Raw genomic sequence first — 20,863 nt, 5'->3', positions numbered from 1 at the left:
TGTGTTGGAGCCGACGAGTGTGTCTGGCTCAGCAAAACAGGATGCTGGAGTCCCAAGCTGGCAGGGAAAGCAAGGGCAGAAGTAGCCTTGGCACATCATTTGGCAGTTCCCAAGGGGTTTCTGTGATTCAACCCATCACACACCTGTCCCAGGAAAGCACTTCTTTTTATCCCCCATGTATTAGCATGAATTATATTATCTTATTGAATAGAAAACTCAATGCTAAGAACAGAGATACTCAAATAAAAATGAAAATGATATAGATCATATTGAAAACACTACATGTTGAATTTGAAAGAGTCAATTTTTTTTTTAACTCTCGGCTCCCTTTTGACAATTCCTGGCATATACCTACAGAAACTTGCTTGCAAACCAAGAGCAAGAGTGAATTTTGCACATACCTGTTTCTCCCCACTCGGCTTTTTGTGATTTAATAAAAGTTCCACAGCTCCAACTACCTCCTTTCGTATGGCATGCAGCAGAGCATCTCCGACATACACATTAAAGCTTAAGAGCAGCTCAATGAGCTCCAGGTTCTCATTTTCAATTGCAATAAGGAGAGCTGTTCTTCCAAGAGGATCAATGCAATTAATATTGATCTTGAAATAAATTTCGGCTTCCTCCAGAGCTTTCTTCACACTGGCATAATCTCCTTTCTCCACAGCATTCAAGTAGGCTTTCTCGGCAGGGGAGAGTTCAGACTCTGCTCGCACTATGCGAAGAGGGATGCGGTCTCTGTAAGGGGCATTGACGCTTCTTTTGTAATAGAACTGGGCCATATTTTATGCCATTCTAATACTTTGTCTCTGCAATTTAAAAAGAAAGAGTGCATCAGTTATGCATTCCTGGAATACAGTTCAGCTTCTGATTACTATTATTATATATGCATTACAGTAGCATTTAGAGGTGCTGTATAAACACATAACAAGAGATGGTATCTGCCCAGAAAACTTGTGGTATAAATAGACAACAGAGACAAAGGACAAAAGGGAAAACAGAGAATCAGAGAGATGAAGTGCCTTGGCCAATGTCACAGTGATCAAGCCAAGCGCTCAGGTCTCCCCATGTTGAGTCTGGAGCCATATCAACTAGATTTTGCTCCTTCCTGGCACATTCTATCAAGCCTAAGATGGACCTAATTTGCACAGTTCAGATCCAGGTGTGAACTTTCTAAAGTCTGGAGTATTTGTATGTGATTTAGCCTTATCACTATTAAACTAATATATTCTAGCAAGTATCCTGAGTCTGACTTGTAACCTAGAATTAGGAATTTAAAAAGTAAAATAACATTTATACATTGCCCATGATATTCTTAATATTTAAAAATCCCCAGAATTAATAGAAAATGTTGAAGAGTTTGGTTTAATCCTTTGCAGATTCTAAACTAAAACAAATATCCAATCACAATTCTAATATCTTAAACGTCACCAAGCATGTATTGCCTCTGTTACTGTATTCTTTGCTCATGTAAGACCATGGCAATATCTGTTCCTTCTGTCAGGGCAACAATTAGCTAGTGGTCTAAAAGAAAGCAGTAACATGATGGGATCTAAAATGTTAGGTTACATGAGCAATAAAATACCCTCATGCAGTTCAAGTAGAGAGGCAGCATTGCCTAGTGGTTAAAGAAACTGGGTGCCAGGTGACCTAGATTCTTTATCTCTCTGTCTCCTTCTTTGAGAATTTGAGTAGCTCACATAGCACTTAGCCTCTGAGCAGTAGTAAGCCCCTTATTTTATTACCCCTCCATCCAATTTAGAAGTGACATTGATGGGCTCCAATCTTGCTCAGGCAGAAGGAGGAATTATTTCTAAGGGCCTTGAGAATGGTGAGTCATACAAAACAAGAGGATACAAAATAAATTGTCTAGGCTTAGAAGGTACTGATTCATGTTTATGATTCCCTCACCAATGGACCTGTCTTGAAGTCCATAGTACTTCTATTCAGTCTCGGCCTTATGTGCAGCTTTAATTCAGCCCCCTGCTCCCCTCCGCACATGCAGATTATCATATAGTCTTTAATTAAACAATCACATACTATTTTTCCCACAGAAATATGCTCCCACTGCATACTTCTCCCTGGCCTTAGACAGCACAAGGGTCCCTCCACGATAACTGAATGAAGTTAGATCTCCACTGTTTTGGGGAGGGCAGAAGGTGACTGGCTTCCAGGTCATGCTCCCTTTAGGACCAAAAAGAATTCTTTTGTAAATTGGAGTTACTTTTGGTGGAATCCATACTAACTCCTCCCTTATGCCTTTTAGCTTTTTGGGCATAGGTCTGGGGAAGATGGCGAATGACAGCATGTCTCCTTCAGGTGCTGTGCAATTGGATGGAGGTCAGGCACCTGGGAGGAAGGTAGTGTGCTTTGTAAAATCCACAGGAGTGACTTGTGTGTTCACCACTGAGCCATTGTTCTTCTTGAGGGGAGAAAATTACTTTAAATCCAGCAGCTTTAATTCATGTAGGTTTGCATGCACATTTTACCTTGTTGTGGGATTAGCAGTGGGAGGGGAGCATGTGCTACCACAATGTCCAAGGAGCAGGTTGTTTGCAGGTTTGCGTTTAGAACTAGCTGTGTGAGTAAGGTGAAGACCTCTTAGGTAGTGAATGTGGAACACTATACTCAAGAAACTTACACGTTTAGGACAAGTGCAGAACATATTTCTCTATGATCAATTTAACATATTTTATGTATATTATTCACAGCAAAAGCAATTGCCTGACATCTATTAGATTGATGGAAGAGTGAGATCTTTTAAAGCCTATATCTGTGATAGACTGACTTTAATCTGAGAAGAAGTCCTATTTGATACTGGGAGAAATGGAACTAATTTTGGAGGAGAAACAAAAAGCCATTTATGTGGCAAAAGAGATTGAATTTTGAGGGTGCTCCTTTTGAGGTTGCCCTTTAAGTTGGTAGCTCTTACTTGCTCTAAAGGTTACAGGAAGCCAGGAACCCTAACTGACAGCAAAATCCACTGATTCTAAAGAGTATGCAATGAACAGTGGATGATGGAGACAGATTGTCATGTCTCCCTCTGAGATCAACTGTCTGAACAAAACCACACCAGGTCACAAAGGAAACTAGAGTACCCCTAGCTGGATTCAAGACATACTGGACTTGAGGGCTAGAATTCTCATTGACTTCCCTACTGACTGCCAGGTGTTGTCTCCCAATACACAGACCTAGTGGTTGGAATGGAGGTTAAAGTCAGATTTAGGATTGGGATTGGGCCACAGCTCGTGCTGGAACTGAGATTTGGGGTCAGAATCAAGAGCAGAGTCCATAAACAAGCCAAAATCAGTACTGCAGCCAGAGATCAGGTGCAGGCAAGAGGTCAAAGCTGAGTGGTCAGAGTTTGTGGACAAGGCAAATCAGTAGTGTAGCTGGAGTTTAGATACAGGCCTAAGGTCAAAGCTAGGCGGTCAGAGTCTGAGGGGCCAGGAGGCAGAGAGAAGGCTAGAGCAGGTCAGTGGCTAGGCTGCAGCAAGGTCAGAGTAGGGATGGACAGGACTGGAACAGGGCTCAGGCAAGATTGAGACAGGAACAGTTGATGCATTAAGAACAGGCTGGGAGTCTAGAGAGTCTGTTACACTACGGCACAGCAGGAGGGCTCCTGGCTGAGTAGTGCCATTGCACAGACTAGTCTACAGCTCTGCTGAGGTTGGGAAACTACCTGAGCCTGGGGGTCATGTGCCCAGGCTCTGTTCAGAGATAGGCTGCTGCCACATGCCTGAAGGATGAGTCACAGCAGGCTCTGTGGGTCAGGTATGTTAGTCCTACTGAAATGTTGCCACCTGCCTGAGGGATGACTCACTGAAGCTCTTTTGGAGGGGTGTTTATTGAAGCACTGGGAATGGGAGGGTGTAAACCTGCCCACATCTAAAAGTCGCGCCACTCAGCCTAAGGGGAGGCATCCAGGCATCAAATGAGTTCAGGGAGCAACAAATGCAAAAACGGGGATGGGAGTGAGGGTCACAGGTATAAAAGCAGGAATCCAGAGGGGGGCACTCAGCAAAGAACACCTGGCAGCACCCACTGCTCCTCAAAGGTGTCCAGGGAGCCAGTGGACACGGCCCAGAGGAACTCTGCGTGGAGACATGACTTCAGGAGGGATTGGAAATAGGCCCCAGAGTCACAGAGCACCTCACCATCCAGCTTCCTCCTGCTGACATCATGGATGGTCACCTTGGCCAGCGCCAGGAAGAGGTTGATGAGGAGATCTTGTGACGTTGTGGGGATACAGATAGAGTTTGTAAATCAGGAGGTGCAGGGGAAAGTGCAACCAGAACTGGAAGAGGAGGTTCTGAAGGAGCCAGGAGAGGGACTGCAAACTGGTACCTCAATATAAAAGTGTGCTAGGATCTCCCTCTTGCTGCAGAAAGAGAAGGTGTCAGGAGAGGTGGTGAACTACCCCCGGTACAAGCCCATGCTCAGAGCTCCATGAAGAAGTCTGTTGCAGGAGCACCTATTGAGTCCCTGGGGATGAGGGTGTGTAAATCTACCCACATCTAAAGGCTGCACCTCTCAGCCTAAGGGGAGGAGTTACAAGACCCAGGTCTCAAGTGAATTAAGGGGACAATAAATGAAAAAACAGGGATGGGAGTGAGAGTCAGAGGGTCAAAAGCAGAGAGTCAGAGGAGGACGCTGAGCAAAGAACCCTGGATAGCACACATTGCTCCTTGAAATCATCAAGGAATCCAGTGGTTACAGTCCACAGGAACTCCACCTGGATACACGAACTAATGGAGGAGTGGAAATAGGCCTCAAAGTCACGAGCCATCCAGCTTCCTCCTTCTGATGTGTGGATGGTCACTTGGGCCAACGCCAGGAGGAGACTGATGAGGGGGTCTCACCCAGATGGGGTGTGCAAATATCAGGAGATGCAGGGAAAAGTGCAGCGAGAACCTGAGGATACAGTTCTGGAGGAGCTGGAAAAGTGGCTGTAGTCTGGTGCACTCAATGTAATTGTGTGCCAGGGTCTCTCTCATGCCACAGAAGAGGCAAATGTCAGGGGAAGTGGTGAACTGCACCAAGTACATGCCTGTGCTCATGGCTCTATGAAGGAGTCTGTTGGAGGGGCAGCTGAGCAACGAGCCCTGGTTTGGCTGTGAGTTTGCCTCACGCTGACATCCAGTAAGAGACAAGCAAACTAGTAGTCTGGAGTATGGAAACAATGAAACTAAGACATAAGCCTTGAACAGATTACACAGACTGTACCTTTCTAGATTAGTTCCTGTCAAGTTTAAGACTGGATATACTTGCACTACGGTTTGAAGGAATTATTTTCTTAACAAATGTTTTGCTATAACCCATTGGTTTTAGGTGGCTGTTTGGAAATTTCTTGCAGGCTATCCCAGAAGACATGAAACACTTCAACCTCCAGAGCCAGTGTCACTTAAGATATTGGTCAAAAAGAGTACAGGCTAAGGGCAGGTCTGCATTGCGGAGCTAAGTCAACCTAAGTTACACAACTCCAGCTACATGAATAACTGACTTATTGTGATGTCTACAGCGCATTGGGTTGGTGGGAGAAACTCTCCCATTGACTTACCTTATGCTTCTCATTCCAGTGGAGTACTGGAGTCGACAGGAGAACAATTGGCAGTTGATGTACTGGGTGTTTACTAGACCTGCTAAATCAACCCATAGTGGATTGATCACTGCATGTTGATTCCCACAGTAAGTGATCTTCTCTCAAGAGTGAAAAATGCTTAATGGCGAAGTTTCAGGGGCTTATGAGAATAATATCATTAAGTACTATTACAGGGTTTGTTTTCCCATTAAAATATGTGAAGTATGAATCAATGGGTGACTTAAGTGATATGGAGACATTAGAGTGGAATTACTTCAGCTGGTGTAGATCAGCATAGCTCTGAAGTCAACAAAGCTACATGACTTTACAGAAGCTCAAGAATTGGCCTAACACTTCTTCAAATAAAGCCCAAGTTGGCAGCAACACAGGACCAAAGTCTGCTTGCCTCACTCGCATAACTTGACCCGATTCAATCAGTGTGGCTACTTGTGAGTAGAGTGAGCAAGGTTCAGCTCACAGTTATTATTAGCTGATAACTGCTCAGTGGTATATATGAAATTAGTTGGTCTCCTCAGTTCTATTCTTACTGGACAGCTGCCTTCATTAAAAATTGACTACTGCAGCTAGCCCTAACTGCCAGGCAGCACTCATGCTGGCATTCCCAGGAAAGAAAGGGAATGAATATGGAGCCTTCACCACTTGCTCCTCCTTACTGGTAGATCTCTCTGGATCAGGGTTAAGGCATATTGGTGGAGCAACATAAGAGAAACTTCCTTGCCGCTGTCTTAACTGGACTTATTCTGTGAATTCCCAGAGGACTCCGGTCTGCAAGGCTGTCAGCTTGGCATCTACCATTGATTGGAAGCAGTCAATTTGAGGGGATGGAGGAAGCAGGAGATTACCCAGAGAATGCTTTAAAGGAGAGAATACTCCATCCAATTTAGCTGACCTCACTATCTCCTTGGCCAGTGTTATCCTCCAGATTAAATCAGAGGCACTCTCTCCAACTTCATCTTTTACAAAGCAAAGCTTTCAAGGCTTGTTGCACTAACCAGAGTTTCTTTATGTAACAGTTCCAGCAATAGCACAGACATTGTGCTCTAACTGTGAAATCCTGAAGTATCCATGTGATATTGGCTTCTCTCTGAAAAGAGATCTGAGGGGGGTGTGCTGAGGGCTGCAGTGATTCTTCAACACTCTAGGATGTTTATGTGTAGATTCATGTTTTCTGTGCTTCAGATAGTGAAGCTCTGAAAGGAAGGTGTGATTTGGTCAAAAAAGGAGGTGTGTTTGACATACTGCCTAACCATTACAAGCTCTTCTGGCTAATACAAACATTCAGTGTGGCCCATGTCAGACACATAAATTAAGCCACTTCCCTAAGTATAAACGTAAACTGTCCATACGTACCCTCTACTGATGTAGAGCTCATAGGGAGACAGCCGTGAACATGTCTGTGTATAAATATATTCACTAGTATAAACATCCTAATGCAGCCTGCTGCACTTGAAATCTTATGTGGATTTTGAGGGGGTCCCTAGAGGAAACTGATTTTGTTAAAGAAAACCAAAACAGAGTAAAATTTGAGAACCAAGGATTAATGAGGGGGAGCTGGGCAAGATTAAGTTGATTGGCTAATATTCTCCCAGGTCCTCAGAGGTACTGGACCCAGGCTGAGAACTGAAAGAAATGTGACTCAGAATCTCTTGTACATTTTATTAAGACAAAAGTAAAATCAAGACACTATATCACTGAAGCGAAGGTGCTATGAATAATATTAAACTAGACTAACAAAGCATTATAACTATCAAATCAAAATCAAACTGAGAATAAGTCAAAAAAACTAGACTCAGTATTTGATTGGCGTTAAACTATCAAGTTAGTTAAATCATCAAATTAATGCCCAAAGCAATCCATCCTTATACAAATTTTAAGAAGGTGGCTGGCCATTGGTTATAAATCCCAGCTAAGGAATTTAACCAAAGTCAATGAAATCTGTAACTTGGATGGTTAGTAGCTTAATACTGAAACCAAATTATTATCTAATGTCTATGCCATAACGAGAAGCCAATTATAATACTTCCTCCTTAGAATTCTATTCTTAGGTGCTAGTTAACCCCTTTTTCCTGTATTATAGTACAGACTTTAAAAGAAGTTAGAGTTGATAATTTCAAGTCTCTCAAGGCTTTTAAACATAGAACACAGGGCACACTATAATTTTATAAGACATTATTTTGGGCTGTCAAAACCTGGGGAATATTTCTTTCTTGTGTCTTCCCCATGTGGACTTTATGGGTGTGCTCATATACACGCTTGCAGGCAGCCACACTTTCATACCTTAAAAATAAAAAGGACAAAAAGGATGAGATGTCTCCTTGTTAATAAAAACAACAGACGAATAAAATAGAAGTGGGAAAAATAAAAAGATACTTAAGATAAAAAACTTTTGAAAATGCTTCAACTCTCACAGTCTCTTGGATTCTCAGCAAGTTGGAGTTTGGACTGCCACCAAGGACTACACAGTGATATTATGCTGGCTAGCACTTCTTGCTAGCAGGACTCCTTTAGGTGCAGAAAGGGACTAGCCAAAGGCTGGAGTGGCCTGTTTGTTGGTGTCATGACTTCCTCTTCCTGAGGTAATCAGTTTTGGGGGTTCTAGAATGTCACTGTTCCCTCAGGCGGCTTGATGACCTGGAAAGTGATGCTTCTCAACCTTACCATTGTTTCTTATGATTTGCAAACGTGGCTTATTCCATATGTATTACACCATCTCCCTCCAAAGTCTTTGGGCAAATCAGGTGCAGCACTATCTTGAAGCCATGCAACCTGATCCAGTCAGATTTGAATTAAGTCACCCTTAGTAAGCTCACTTAAAACACCTATTTTAAAAATATTTGATATTTTACATACCCCAGAGCCAGTAAGTCTGTGACAACAACCAAAATATTAAAAATCCAGATACATGAGGCCAATTTTGAGGAAGTTTGCATGGTCTAAACCAGGTGAAAAGGTCTTTAAAAAGACATTATGCCACCACAAGTTTATGGAAAGTTCAAGGTAAAATTCTTGTAAAATAGCTAATTTGAGAGGGGAGGGGAGACAAAACTAGCAACCAAACCCAGTCAGTCAAAATTCATCCTTCAGTAAAATTAAAAATAAATTCAAACTTATTTTCAGTCTCATCACCTCCAGCTCCTTCTTAGAGACAAGGCATTTACAATCAATTTTCTATTTTGGAACAGCTTATCTTCTTCATCTCGGTCACAGAAAGTTATTTTAAAGCTCACTGAGATGAAACCTACTTGTAACATGACATTTTAAATTTTATATAGGATCTGTGTTCCCATATAAGCTATTCCTCTCTGACATATAATTCTGCTCCAATATGTTTCATGTTATTTAATCATAAAATTACCCATTTGCCTCAGGACAGAAATGGGAATTAAGTAACACAGGAACATTTATAATATTTAGACCATATATGATATCATGACTTCTGGGTGGTCAAAAGCTTGATTCACACTAGATTTACACTCCATAGGCTTCAAAGGAGATACTTCTGGTTTTCCCTGGTGTGACTGAGTAGAATTTGATTTATGGAGTATGATACTTCCTCTTTGAGAGAGAACTAAGTAGACACACACAAGGGGTAGTATCACCCTTTGTAGTACCCCAGTCCTGGGGTCTGACCAGGTAGTGATTCAACCAGCGTCAAGCCATGGAGTTTGAACCACCTTGTATATCCGGGGTTAGTCTGGACTGAAGTCATTCCCACAGCTGTATTCACACACTGAGTGGGGAAAAAAGGATAGAGAATAAGACAGAGAATATCTTATTACCCTTATATAAATCCCTGGTATGCCCACATCTTGAATACTGCGTACAGAGGTGGTCTCATCTCAAAAAAGATATACTGGTATTAGAAAAAGTTCAGAGAAGGGCAACTAAAATGATTAGGAGTTTGGAACGGGTCCCATATGAGGAGAGATTAAAGAGACTAGGACTTTTCAGCTTGGAAAAAAGGAGACTAAGAGGGGATATGATAGAGGTATATAAAATCATGAGTGGTATGAAAAGAGAATAAGGAAAAGTTATTTATTTGTTCCCATAATATAAGAACTAGGGGCAACCAAATGAAATTAATGGGCAGCAGGTTTAAAACAAATAAAAGGAAGTTCTTCACACAGCGCACAGTTAACCAGTGGAACTCCTTGCCTCAGGAGGTTGTGAAGGCTAAGACTATAACGAGGTTTAAAAGAGTAGATAAATTCATGGAGGTTAGGTCCATTAATGGCTGTTAGCCAGGATGGGTAAGGAATGGTGTTCTTAGTGCCTGTTTGTCAGAGGGTGGAGATGGATGGCAGGAGAGAGATCACTTATGTTCTTACTTGATTTGCGAATCTGGTAACAGTTGAAGAAATCAAAAAATGGTTAGAAAATCTCAACAAAAAGGGTCATAAGTACCAGGAATTCCTTGTAACTGGATTTCATCTATAAAGCTCAGATGCCAAGATAAATCATAGAGTAGGGACAATTCTGAACACCTCAGCTAAACTCCCACATAACACAGACCAAAAGAATTTCATAATTTCATCCAGTGATTCCCATACTTAGCCCAATCAATTGTGGTTGTAGAAAAGCATAACTTTCAGAAAGTTATGTCATTGTACAAAAACCTCAGTACATGGATTAGATAGAAGTGCAGTACTTTCTCTCCTACAAGACCAAATAATTGATGATCCAAAGAAAGGCAAAAGCAATCCCATGCTGCATGTAACTAATTGTACAATGATGCACTTATGAGAAAAAAAATCCTTCTTTGATCCTTATGGCAATCATCTTTTACCTTGAAGCTTGAGTTTTGATCAGCTTTATCTTAGGATGCACAGCAATAACAGCAGCTCTCCAGCTCAGTTTAAAATCCAGTTACAATCTTTGACTGCATGACATCTTACAACCATGAATGCCACATGTGGTCTTGGCAAACTGAATGAAAAAAACAACATTTTTTTTCTGTTTGTTCTAAATGTAACCTCTATTGATTCCCCCAGCAGGGACAGGTAGAATATTAACTACATTAGCAAATATTTTCCTATGTATGAATCTTTGAGTTGAGTCATTTAATTTTGTTCTAAAATTTTTATTTCTATCCAAGGTCACAGATGTGTTCCCTGCACATCACCTACTGAGAGAAGTAGCATTGTGTGAAGTCACAGATTACACAAGGAGTGGTTTCCACAGAGAAAGCCTACCATGGTTTATAGATTGCAAATATATTTAAATAAAAAAAATCCTGTTGTACTATTGTAATGGAGTAAGTGATATATAAATATTAAGCACTCAAGAGCATCTGTATGTTAGGAAGTGCCTGAATTCTTTCAACATGCATCATTCCAACATGTTTTCATCACAGTACAACATGTATGAGACAATTAACATGTTACATAGATGGTATCTGCATAATCTTTTGCTGAATATGTCACCTTTCAGATGAGATGTTAAACCAACAATGATATAATTAGTGGTTATTCAAAATCACATGAAACATTTTGCAAGATTAGAGCTATTAATCCTTGCATCCTGGACAAACTCATTGTACCTGATACATGTTGTCTACTTGAATTATCTTGGGAATTATTCTTGTGGTAGGTGAAGTTGCATCTGTAGGGCATATAGTACATGAAGTGTTTTGGGTTCTTTTGAATTAAAGGTGCTATGTAAGTTACTATTAATTATTATAGACACATATTGGGGGAAGGACTATTTCTTCTTCTGTATTTTATACAGTCTTGAGCACACTGATGGTGCCTGATTGTATTTATATATACTTGAATTCCCTTTTATTTCAACTAGTTATTATTCTTTATTTCCTGTTTTAAAATGCTATATAGTATGTGTGTTATAGTGCTGATAAACGTTTGCTATGTGTCACCCCAGAAATGGTTGAGTTCCATCAGTCTGTTATTCATGGGGGAAAAAGACTAGAAAAATGTTTAAGTATCTCTGGACAAAGAGATAAGTTGGCAGCGTTACTTTCCCCTGTGAGAAGAAACTTCATTGTCTCCATGATTTTCAGGCATATGAACATTGAAAATAATATTATTTGGATGCTGAGTTTTTGAAACCAGCTTATTACTTTGTACTGTAAATGCAGTAAAATTTTTACAGTATTATGAAAGGGAATAGTTTGGTTTATCTATAGAACTTTCAAAGATTTTATGAAGGAAATGTATAGTAAGATACTATGTAGTACCTACACCATTTATACTTATAATCCTCAAGATGTTTCTAAATGGTATAAATAATAAATGCAGTTATGTAAATATACATTCACGCCAAGGTTTTTTAAATAGACTGCCTGAAGTTAGGCTCTGAAATGCTTAGACAACTGAGCAAAGGGCTTGATTTTCAAAAACAAGCAATCATCTGCTTTCATCAAAATCAATGAAAGCTGCTGCTGCTGCTCAGCATTTCTGAAAAGTAGGACACTTATTTAAGTGCTTAAATTTGGATTTTGGAACTTAAATTTAGAGATCCAGCATAGAAAATCTTGGCCTCAGAGTCCTACTTAGTACAGAATAACAGGGAAGGGCTCAATCCAAAATGTATATGAGCTGGCAGGAAAATTTGCCAGAGTGTATGACGAAGGTAAGGAAGAGGAGAAATGAGTCCACAAGGAATTCAGAGAAATGGAGAGATACTGGATTCCGACACAAGTTAAGTATCCAAGCCACATATATATAACAGAAATAATAGCAATAGCAGAAAGAAATCCACAAGGAAAATAATCAAAAACAGGTTTTGAGGCCTTTCTAGATCTGGTGTCCAATTGAGTGGATTAATAAAGACAAGATGGAAATGGATTGATATTAGCATCTCTTTCTATCTAGCCACACACATAGCACGTCTTCTCTGCAATGCTCACCTTACCCAGAGCTTCCCTACAACTTAAACGCCACCTAGTGACCTACAAATTTATTGTTTATGAAGAATGCTTGCTAATTTACATGCAAAAATAGTCACACATGTAGCATGTGTTACTACCATCCCAATTACAGCCAAATGAATTGTATGCTACAACTGGAGTTGAATCTGGGTAATGCACTGGTGTCTTTAACATTAGCAATCTTTCTTCTTTCATAATACCTAAAAATACTCTCTCTTTTTTACAGGTACTGTATCAGGTGTATTATCAATCTTGATGAGTATATATGTTGAAAATCATAAAAGAATCAAAACTTACATAAGCCTTCAAAGACAAAACAAAACAACAAAAACATCACAGTAGCATGTAAGTTATCCCATTGGCAGTTAGACTTGTGAATGTAAGGAGCATTTCTTTTGAGACTCAGAAGAAGTTTAAAATCTGAAAAACAATATGGATTTTGAGGTCATTAGGCCTACACTGAAAGCTCAGGACTAGATTGTGATGTGGACAATGTGTCCAGACAAGGGTGTAAGAACACCCCTCTCATATCTCTACATGGGCTACCTGGAACAAGGAGGATGCTGAAGAGGAATTGTGGGGTCAGGCTTACTGAGTCCCCTCTTGAGACTACTTACACACCATGCTTGGGTCAGGGTAGTTACATGGGCTATGACACAGTGACATAGCAAGCAGAATTTAATAGTTTCTGAAAACTTAAGACAAACCACAATGGATGGGGGGGGGAATTCTTGTAAAGTCCTCTCCCCATCTTTAGAAATAGTCATTCTGCTTGACTTCATTACATATCTAAAACTTGATCTCACAAGGTGCTGAGCGTTCCAGTGAAATCAACAGGAGTGAAGGGTGCTCAGCATGACTTAGAAGGAGCTCAGCAATTGACTATCTAGCTCAGCAATTGGGCCATAAATGAAACTTTGGCCAAGCAAAATTTATGGGCAACATGTCAAGCAGTATAAGGTGTCCATTTGAATACACTATTTATGCTGAAGCATCTGAGTTCACTCCCACTGACTAGGGGACCTCACAATATTCTAAGGTTTGTGTCTAAAAAGCAAGCAGCTGTGTGGATGAGAGCTATGTAAAAGGGATGAATAGATTAACAATCATTCATTAGAAAATGTTTCACATTTTCATCTCAAGCAATCTTATACTCTTATAATTTCACTCTCCTTAGAATTTCAGATGTATTTTATTGTATTGTATCCATCAAAATATGAGAAAATTTAAAATGAAATGCTGTGTCCTCAGAATTTTAACCAGCAGCTGATACAGACCATTTCCACCTGGTTGGGAGTTGTGAGTGGAGGAGGTAGAGGTCATGGAATCCTTTAAAATTAGAGTTTATAATGTGACTAAAGTAGAGTGAATGCACATCTGTCCTATGGCTCCATAGCATGAAGCCACACACATAGTGACTGCTTCACCACGCATCTATTGCCTCTCACTGTGTGCAACAAATTGATTTTTGGAAAATCTGTTAAAAAAATGCAAGCTGCTGCTACAACACCAGTCCCTCTCTATTTCTCCCTGACCTAGTTTTCACTCCCAAAGCTGACCCACTTCATGTTCACAAACCTTAGGTAGTGTAGTGTCCATCATTCACACATCTCTTCTAAGAAGCCAATTTTTCGCCCACACATTCTCCCAGATAGCTAATAGAAATCACATTAAATTGTGCCAACATTTCATATCCACCTGACATTGAACAAGAGGACTCTGAATTGGGATTCATGGAATTCATATCAGACAGGCAGAACATGGATCAACAGTATTTGTCCACAGCCAGTATGAGCAGTGGCAGGAACAAAAGCAGCAAGATTTCAAATGTCAAATTAGAAAGAAAGTACACAAGTGTATATCCAGCACAGCTGAGTTACACCATCTGACTTTGTCCCCAGCTAGATTCCACTGCTGTTGTTAACACAAGCATTGATAACTCCAAGCTGATTTTCCTCAAATTTAACCTAAGTGCCCCTTACTGCAACTAAACCACTTACTTCTTGTCCTGCCCATGGTGGATTCAGAGAACAATTGATCACCACCCTCTCTATAACAATTGTTTTGTATATCTGAAGACTGTTATGTCCCCCCATTCAACCTGTCAACCTTTCCTCATATTTCATATGTCGATAATACTTATTCTTGTCACTTTTGTCTGGACTCTCTCCAATTTGCTCCCATCTTTCCTGAAGTGTGGTGCCTAAAACCAGACACAATATCCTGCTGAGGCCTCAACAGACATGCTAAGTAAAGCAGAACCATGTCTTACTGTAATGGGGTCGACTAGGTCCAGTGGCCCCCTAATGGAGGCTTTGCAGCTCTGCCTCACCGTGCCCCAAAAAAGAGCAGAGGAGAAGTTCTCCAGGCAGCCTAGAGTGGCTGCAGGGGAAGCAGCCAATCAGAGAGGCTGCTGGAGCAGCCAATCAGGGACTAGGAGGACCATATAAAAGCAAGCAGCAGAGCCAGAGCAGTCAGCTGCTGCTTGGAGCTTAAAGAGGGAATGCTGGATTCCTGGCTGGCTGGAAAAGCAACAAGATCATGGACAGCTCAGTGCAGGCAAGATTGAGCCCAGGGAGGGCTACTGAAGACCAGAGTAGAGAAGAAGGAGCTGATGGCTGAAGGGACCAAGCAAGACCTGAGCCCAGAAGCTAGCCAGACCAGGCGAGGGTACTGCAATGGGCTGCTGAAACAATTACAGGAGGGCAGTGTCTCCAGGGAGAAAACCTTTGTGGGAAGATAAGGACTTTGTATCCTGGAAGGGGGTTGTTTTTTCCACCTACAGACAGTGTGATTCAGCCAGAGAGCTAAGTTGCTGAAGAGATGCCAAAGAAACCATCAGCTGGGAGAAGGCACTTGGGGTTGGGGGTGCCACTCCATTTCAACCAAGAACTAAGAAACAGCAGGCTGACACCTAACTAGAAGGAGGTACTTGAGAGAGGTGGGTGCTGCCCCATTCCAAAATGAGAGATTACAGACATGGAATTGGCCAAAGGGGGCACTCACGAGAGGCAGGTGCTGACCCCATTACACTTACATATGACACTTCTGTTAATATACCCCAGAATGTGATAGAGGAAAAAGGCAAATGTCATTCTTTCCACAGAAACATCACACTTTTGACTTCTATTCACTTTATCATCCAGTATAATACCCAGTCGTACTAGTAGTACCAGGAATAAGGGTTTTCCAATGATTATCACAGAAATAGGAGAAGAAATATTCAACTCTTGATTTTTTTTTCCCCCTACCAGTCCAGGATTTTGGTGACTCAAAATGAAAATGTTCCATCACTCACCTAGGGAGATAAAGGATTATGGAACTTAGCTTCACTTCAAAATGCTTCCCTGATATTTATCCTATGCTCAGTTTCATCCCATGATTTATAGTTATATCCACAATGAACTACCTAAGCAAATTTGCACACTCCTTGCAAATCTTTAGGCTGTATGGGGTTGTCTGCAAGCATCTATTACAATCATTGAAAAGATCCTGGTTACACTGAGTAAATCTGTACCCCTGAATGGGTATATAGACAACTATTTTGCAGTGCTTTAGAAGTTTGTTAATTTCACTTTTTCAGCATGTACATAATAAAATTTCAAAACTAAAGTCATATTTTACATTTCTGGGAATCTGTTCTCAGTAGGCAGAAATCTTTACCACTATCTTGACTTTCAAATGCCTTTATTTAGTAGTTAATCCTCCCCACACCTTCCTTCCAAAAAAGAAAAGAATATAAACAAGTCAGAGTGGAATGAAATCAAATGTTAACTTCCGTTTGAGGTGGGAAAGTAAAGAACCCAGTCAGCTGGTGGCCAGATCTATTTCAGTGAACAAGCCCACTCTGATTTGATGACAGCAGCAGGCAATCACAAAATAATTAAATGATTGAGCATTGATTTTAAATATGCAAAGCTGGCCTGCTTTAGAGCTGCTGTTAAAGAGGCAGTAGAAGCAGATGTACCTAGGTGTCTCATCACACAAGACTTGTCTACACTAGGATTTTTCAGGAAACCATTCACTGGTGCAGATTCACCAATAGCAGCACTACTGAAGATAAAGCACACGTATTTTACCATTTTGTTTATCCAAAACAACTGTGTGCATCATAGAATCACAGAATATCAGGGTTGGAAGGGACCTCAGGAGGTCATCTAGTCCAACGCCCTACTTAAAGCAGGACCAATCCCCAACTAAATCATCCCAGCCAGGACTTTGTCAAGTCTGACCTTAAAAACCTCCAAGGAAGGAGATTCCACCACTTCCCTAGGTAACCTATTCCAGTGCTTCGCCACTCTCCTAGTGAAAACGTTTTTCCTAATATTCAGCCTAAACTTCCCCCACTGCAACTTGAGACCATTGCTCCTTGTTCTGTCATCTGCTACCACTGAGAACAGTCTAGGTCCATCCTCTTTGGAACCTCCTTTCAGGAAGATGAAAGCAGCTATCAAATCCTCCCTCATTCTTCTCTTCTGCAGACTAAATAAGCCCAATTCCCTCAGCCTCTCCTCATAAGTCATGTGCTCCAGCCCCTTTATCATTTTTATTACCCTCGACTGGACTCTTTCCAATTTTTCCACATCTTTCTTGTAGTGTGGGGCCCAAAACTGGACACAGTACTCCCGATGAGGCCTCACCAATGTCGAATAGAGGGGAATGATCATGCCCTTCGATCTGCTGGCAATTCCCCTATTTATACAGCTCAAAATGCTGTTAGCCTTCTTGACAACAAGGGCAAACTGTCAACTCATATCCAATGTCTTGTCCACTGTAACCCCTAGGTCTTTTTCTGTAGAACTGCTGCCTAGCCATTCGGTCCCTAGTCTGTAGCAGTGCATGGAATTCTTCCATCCTAAGTGCAGGACTGTGCACTTGTCCTTGTTGAACCTCATCAGATTTCTTTTGGACCAATCCTCTAATTTGTCTAGGTCCCTCTGTATCCTAGCCCTACCCTCCAGTGTATTTGTCTAGGTCCCTCTGTATCCAGCCCTACCACTCTTCCCAGTTTAGTGTCATCTGCAAAATTGCTGAGGTACAGTGCACGCCATCCTCCAGATCATTAATTAAGATATTGAACAACACTGGCCCCAGAACTGACCCTTGGGGCACTCTGCTTGATAACGGCTGCCAACTAGACATGGAGCCATTGATCACTACCTGTTGAGCCCAACGATCTAGCCAGCTTTCTATCCACCTTATAGTCCATTCATCCAGCCCACACTTTTTTAACTTGCTGGCACGAATACTGTGGGAGACGGTATCAAAAGCTTTGCTAAAGTCAAGGAATAACACATCCACCACTTTCCCCTCATCCGCAGAACCAGTTATCTCATCATAGCAAGCAATTAGGTTAGCCAGGCATGACTTGACCTTGGTGAATCCAGGCTGACTGTTCCTGATCACTTTCCTCTCCTCTAAGTGCTTCAGAATTGATTCCTTGAGGACCTGCTCCGTGATTTTTCCAGGGACTGAGGTGATGCTGACTGTAGTTCCCCAGATCCTCTTTCTTTCCTTTTTTAAAGATGGGCACTACGTTAGCCTTTTTCCAGTCATCCGGGACCTCCCCAAATTTTCAAAGATAATGGCCGATGGCTCTGCAGTCACATCTGCCAACTCCTTTAGCACCTTTGGATGCAGAGCATCCGGCCCCAGGGACTTTTGCTCGCCCAGCTTTTCTAAATAGTCTCGAACCACGTCTCTCTCCAAAGAGGGCTGGTCACTTCCTCCCCATGCTGTGCTGCCCAGTGCAGTAGTCTAGGAGCTGACCTTGTTCATGAAGATAGAGGCTTCTTGTAGTACCTGCACACAAGTTTGCAATGGCACAAAAAATGTATGGTATAAAGTATGTCCATTTGTGCTCCTGTACTACTGACATTTCTAGCCATGTCATGCACAGGAGAACACTTAAGTGATTAAATATGACCAACCTGTTCATTTCCAAAGCTCAAACACCACCACTAGTGTGAATAAGACAGATCATTAATCAGCTCTAATGCGTCCCCTAGCTCATCATTATTTCATGGCAGTGTTGCTGCTTAAGTTCTGGGAGGGGAGCAGGGATAGCTCAGTGGTTTGAGCATTGGTCTGCTAAACCCAGGGTTGTAAGCTCAATTCTTAAGAGGCCACTTAGGGATCTGGGGCAAAAATCAGTACTTAGTCCTGCTAGTGAAGGCAGCAGGCTGGACTGAATGACCTTTCAAGGTCCCTTCCAGTTCTAGGAGATAGGTATACCTCCAATAAAGGACTGGATGTTCCTGTGTATACACTGACTTTTCTCCCTTTGCAAAGGGCTTTCCTTCCTTTTAGCTTCAAAGCTCTAACTAATTTCCTTGATAGCAAGGGAGTTTCTGCCCTCCATCTCCTCCTGGATGTTGGAAAGGGATTCCCCAACCCTGCTTCTTACTTAGTTGCTGAGAAGGTAGTTTTACCTTTTCTCCTTCTGACTGCTTGGAAAAAGGTCTCTTGTGCCCTGGTTGGTAGAGAAAGGGCACTTATCCTCCTTCCCCAGAAGGTTTTTCCTTCCATTATCCTCTGCCTTATGAAATATATGTGTGCAGATCTGATTACCTGTGTTTCATCCACTCCTTATCTCCCTGTGGTTTGTATGAGTGTTGTGTATAGGAACTATTGGATTATTTCCAGGCCTCCCAAAGTCTTCCACTGATATTTTATATGTTGATTTTTAATGCAAATGTAAATTGTGAAAAACAGTCCAGATTCATGTACTATGATAAATGAACTATAATACAGGCTGTCATAGTATTGTCAGGTGTCTGTGTCTAAATACACACATGCACACCATATTCAGGTATATTGATTTTCTTTTGGATAGCAATATAGGAGACAGTGGGGTGGAGGTTTTTTTTAAACTCAGCCCAGTTTATATATTGCAAGATGACAGGTTCAAACTTGTGGGACCAGACCACTAGAGAGAGAGATATCTTTACATCTAGCCCTAAATTTTCATCCCTACATAAAAAAATAAATAAAAAAAATCAAATTCTGAGGCTGTGTTTTAATATAGACCCTTGTAACTTGTCTTCAGGGATTATGCAATTCAAACTTGGAAGCAAAATATTATTCCTTATTCCAAGTAGTAAAGCATAACAAACTCTTCAAATTTGTAAATACGTCCAGAGAAGCCTCTGTAGAAAGGCAGTGAATATTTTTTTTCTATTTTGAAAGCAGGCTTTTAGTTATCCTGTATTCATTTGTAAGTCAGGACAACCATCATCATATTGGATCCCCTAAATGCTGTAGAATTACATTTCATCTGGCTATGGAAATCCAGAGACAGAAATTAATTAGATGCTACCATGAAACTTGATGTTAGCAATGATGGTTCATATATTATTTACCCTTAAGAACAGCCATATTGGATCAGACAAACGATCCATCTAACCCAGTATCCCATCTTCTGCGAGTGGCCAGTGCCAGATGCTTTAGAGGGAATTAACAGAATAGGTCAATTTTTAGTGATCCATCCCCTGTCATCCAGTCCTAGCTACTGGCAGTTGAAGATCTGGGGACACCCAGATCAGGGGGTTGCATCCCTGACCATTTTGGCTACTAGCCATTCATGGACCTATCCTCCATAAATTATCTAATTCTTTTTTAATCCAGTTTCACAATATTCCCATGGCAGTGCGTTCCACAGGTTAACTGTGAATTGTGAAGTACTTCCTTTTCTTTTAAATATGCTGACTATTAATTTCACTGGGTGAGCACAAGTTCTTGTGTTATGGGATGGGGTAAATAGCACTTCCCTATTCTCTTCTCATAGACAAACTGTTCCATACCCTTAATCATTTTTGTGTCCCTTGTCTGTACCTTTTCTAATTCTAATATATCTTTACTGAGATGGGGTAACTATTACTGCACACAATATTCAAAGAGTGAGCATACCATTGATTTACATAGTGGCACTATGATTTTTTTCTATTTTATCTACTCCTTTCCTAAGGTTCCTAAGATTCTATTAGCTTTTTTAACTGTCACTGTGCATTGAGCAGCTGTTTTCAGAGAACTATCCACAACAACCCCAAGATCTTTCTTGAGAGGTAACAGCTAACATAGAACTCATCATTCTCATGTATAGTAGGGATTATTTTTTCCAGCATGAACTACTTTGCACCTATCAACACTGAATGTCACTTTGTTGCCCAAACATCCCAGTTTTGTGAGTTCCCTCTGTAACTCTTCACAGTTGGCTTTGGTCTTAATTAGCTTGAGTAATTTTGTATCACCTGCAAATTTTGCCACCTCACTATTTACCTCCTTTCCCAGATCATTTATGAATATGTTGAACAGCATAGCTCCCAGTACAGATCCCTGGGTGCCCCACAGTTTACATCTTTCCATTCTGAAAACTGGCC

The 20,863-nt window shown here is 41.2% G+C and overlaps 1 protein-coding gene across 1 annotated transcript in view; it reads right to left on the bottom strand.

Annotated features, from left to right (window-relative positions):
- TRPC4 (transient receptor potential cation channel subfamily C member 4) overlaps positions 1-20,863 on the bottom strand; it is a 195,085-nt gene that overhangs the window by 120,850 nt on the left and 53,372 nt on the right. The window contains exon 2 of the mRNA XM_050937174.1: positions 402-806. Coding sequence (XP_050793131.1) covers positions 402-779 — 378 coding nt within the window. The 5' untranslated portion in view covers positions 780-806. The remainder of the gene's footprint in view (positions 1-401; positions 807-20,863) is intronic.

The sequence above is a fragment of the Gopherus flavomarginatus genome, chromosome 1 (genome assembly GCF_025201925.1).
Source record: "Gopherus flavomarginatus isolate rGopFla2 chromosome 1, rGopFla2.mat.asm, whole genome shotgun sequence".
In the NCBI taxonomy this organism is placed as follows: Eukaryota; Metazoa; Chordata; order Testudines; family Testudinidae; genus Gopherus; species Gopherus flavomarginatus.
This window is presented reverse-complemented; position numbering and strand designations above follow the sequence as displayed.